The sequence below is a fragment of the Poecilia reticulata genome, linkage group LG7, assembly GCF_000633615.1.
Source record: "Poecilia reticulata strain Guanapo linkage group LG7, Guppy_female_1.0+MT, whole genome shotgun sequence".
Lineage (NCBI taxonomy): Eukaryota > Metazoa > Chordata > Actinopteri > Cyprinodontiformes > Poeciliidae > Poecilia > Poecilia reticulata.
The window spans coordinates 1,395,093-1,397,902 of record NC_024337.1 but is presented as its reverse complement, the minus strand read 5'-3'; the positions used below and the strand labels follow the sequence as shown (position 1 = coordinate 1,397,902).

The following is a 2,810-nucleotide window of genomic DNA, read 5'->3' as shown; positions in this document are numbered from 1 at the left end:
GATGGATGGATGGATGGATGGATGGATGGATGGATGGATGGATGGATGGATGGATGGATGGATGGATGGATGGATGGATGGATGGATGGATGGATAGCTTTCATTAAGTGTTTTGAACTTGGAAGTTAAAGTTGGTACAACTTAACTGAGTTAAAGCAGCAAGAAAACTAAACTGAGTCAAAGTGAGTGAGTTAATTTTGTTTTACAGTGTAGAGAACTTACAATTTTTTGATCAAATTCTACTTCAGGAACTTTGTTGTCATTTCAAAGAACAACATTTTATTTCTGTTATTAGATTTTACAGTAAAGGAAACCTTAAAAGAAGATGAAAAAGTTTCCTTCTATGTGATATTAAAATTGGGGGGAAAAACAGTTTCCAACTTAATAACAACTGAAAAATATATCTAAAATAATACCACAAGTATTTTTAGAGTGATTCTATCACGGAATATCAATTTCCGTGACAGAGCAGTTTTTTGATGTTGTTTTTTTACATGAGAAAACTGCCAGAATTATTTGTAATTAATTCTTTAATTAATCCTTTAATTAAATTTCTATTTAATTACAAATTAAATAGTAATTAAATAGTGGCTTTTTCTATTGGCCATAGAAAAAGGTCCAAAGAGCCACTTGCAACCTGCCTTAAAAAAAACCTGCAGAAATTGTCAACCCGCCATTTGCCCTGCGGAAAGGGGGTTCAGCCGGAGACAGACACAGAAGAGCATGAAGAGGAAAGGGGGATACAGCCGCGTGGAGTGCAGGGGGTCTTCAGGAGGGACGAAGAGGGGGTTCTGAAAACATTCCAGTCTTCACAGTGGGTCTAATTCATACATCATTTCATTCACTTTAATCAAACCATCTGGTTTACACCTATACTAAAGTGTCTAATTGTTGTTGATGAAAAATACAAGCAAAACTGACACTATGTTCAAAAGAGAAAGCTCTTTTGAACATAGTCATAAAAAAAAGTACACTGTGTTTTACAATAAGAAGGTTATGGTCAGAAACAATATAAAATCAGGTATGCTGTGGCATTGAAATGATGCTAGGTTGGAAGCTATGGAAACAAAACCGGCCAAGAAACTAGCCACTGATTTATGCCGAATTCCGACCAAATAGGAATCTGTTTATCTCCCACCTTGGCAGACCTGTGAGAATTGCAACCCCAGTTTACCTTTTTCTCTTTTCTTTGCACCAGGTGTGGTCTGCTGCAACTGTAGCCAATTGGCTTCAAGGTTATACACAACTAGGTTGTAACAAGTGAGAGCTTAATTCAGCTATTGCTGCTTTCACTTTAAACTAGTGTGTGTGTGTGTGTGTGTGTGTGTGTGTGTGTGTGTGTGTGTGTGTGTGTCTTTTGACCTTTGACATTAACAAGGCTTTCAGATACAAACAACTAGCAAACTAGATTTATTAAGCAGTTGAACAGGTGCACCTAATAACGTGGCCTGTCAATACAAACACTTTTTCAGATTATCTTTTATTTCCTGCACAGTTCTAGTTTTGTTGTTGTTGTTCCATCCTTCGCTTTTTGAAAGCAAACCTACAATAACACTGCAATGCAACCAGCCCCACTGAACTATTTGCCTCAGTTGCCAGGACTGAACACGGTGAAAAAAATAACTATAAACGGGCTTTATACTTAAAAAAAAAACAGCATTGTGACCTGGTCACAAAAAATAAGAAATTTTTAATAGAAATATCTCTCTATAATGTCTGAAAGTTCAAGAAGACTGTATATATGCATACCTGGTTTAGTGATGCTCTGGAAGTAAAGAACAAGAACGAAGAACGAGCAGAGGCACGTCGCCAGGAACAGACGTCCTCCCCTGGGCATCCCCATCATAAAGTCTGGCTCCGCTCGCGGAGCCTCCAACCCTACGTCGCTGTCTCGCAATGGTTCATACGAAACCGACCGACGTAGGATGCGAACATGCGAGGCAATCGACGGAACAGACGGTCTCCATGTATTAACTACCGGAAACAAACCTGAAGTAAAACATAGCAGCGAGGTTGGCCAGCGGAACCAAGATGTAATTGAAGGTCCGTGAACGGAGCATAAAATTCAGCTCCAAGAGCGAGCCTTGGTCGGGATTTGTAACGAGCGTTATTATTTCTAGCAAAATAATTAACTTGTACGAAATGTAATATAATGCAAAGTTGATACCAGCGGAAAATAGGGGGCAGAAAAAGAGTTAACGGTCTGCTGTGTTCCACGCATCTACAGTACGGTGTCTGAAGTTTGTCGAAGCAACACAAACTTCTCCTCCAAACATGGAGGGGGCACTGTGCCATGACGTCACACCCACCCACCCACTCCTCCCGCACCCCCCTCTATCATCTGAGCTGCATTCAGGAACTGATGGTGCACAGAAACTCGGCTCAGCGCGGATCTTCTTTCTGGTACGCTTTAGTTGCTAAGCATAAGAATAATAAAAGTCCGGTATATTTTCACAACTTGACGTCTGAGTAGGAACTTATATAGATGAATTCAGACTCGGCCACTGTTTTTCAGCGGTATTTTCTTTTGCGCTAACTTTCTCTACAAGGAGAACTTGAAGGTAGCACCTTAGCCAGGCTCTTCCTGCATTGATATGTCTTATAATACCTCTTCTAGCTACTAAACAGAAGTGGTAAACGTCTGTAGCTGTTACTATTTCGTATATACGATAGTCAAGTGACTTCGAAGTAGCAATAGTCCAAGTGTAATATACATACATTATTTTTTTTCAAGAGAAATAAAATTTGATCAAAAACCAGACTTAGTAACAAATCTTGCCATTTAAATCCTTTCCTAATGTGGATTCCAA

At 39.5% G+C, this 2,810-nt stretch overlaps 1 protein-coding gene across 1 annotated transcript in view; it reads right to left on the bottom strand.

Annotated features, from left to right (window-relative positions):
* LOC103466868 (carbohydrate sulfotransferase 11-like) overlaps window positions 1–2,101 on the bottom strand; it is a 22,101-nt gene extending 20,000 nt beyond the window's left edge. Inside the window, exon 1 of the mRNA XM_017305922.1 lies at window positions 1,750–2,101. Coding sequence (XP_017161411.1) covers window positions 1,750–1,846 — 97 coding nt within the window. The 5' untranslated portion in view covers window positions 1,847–2,101. The remainder of the gene's footprint in view (window positions 1–1,749) is intronic.
* Window positions 2,102–2,810: the final 709 nt, after the last annotated feature.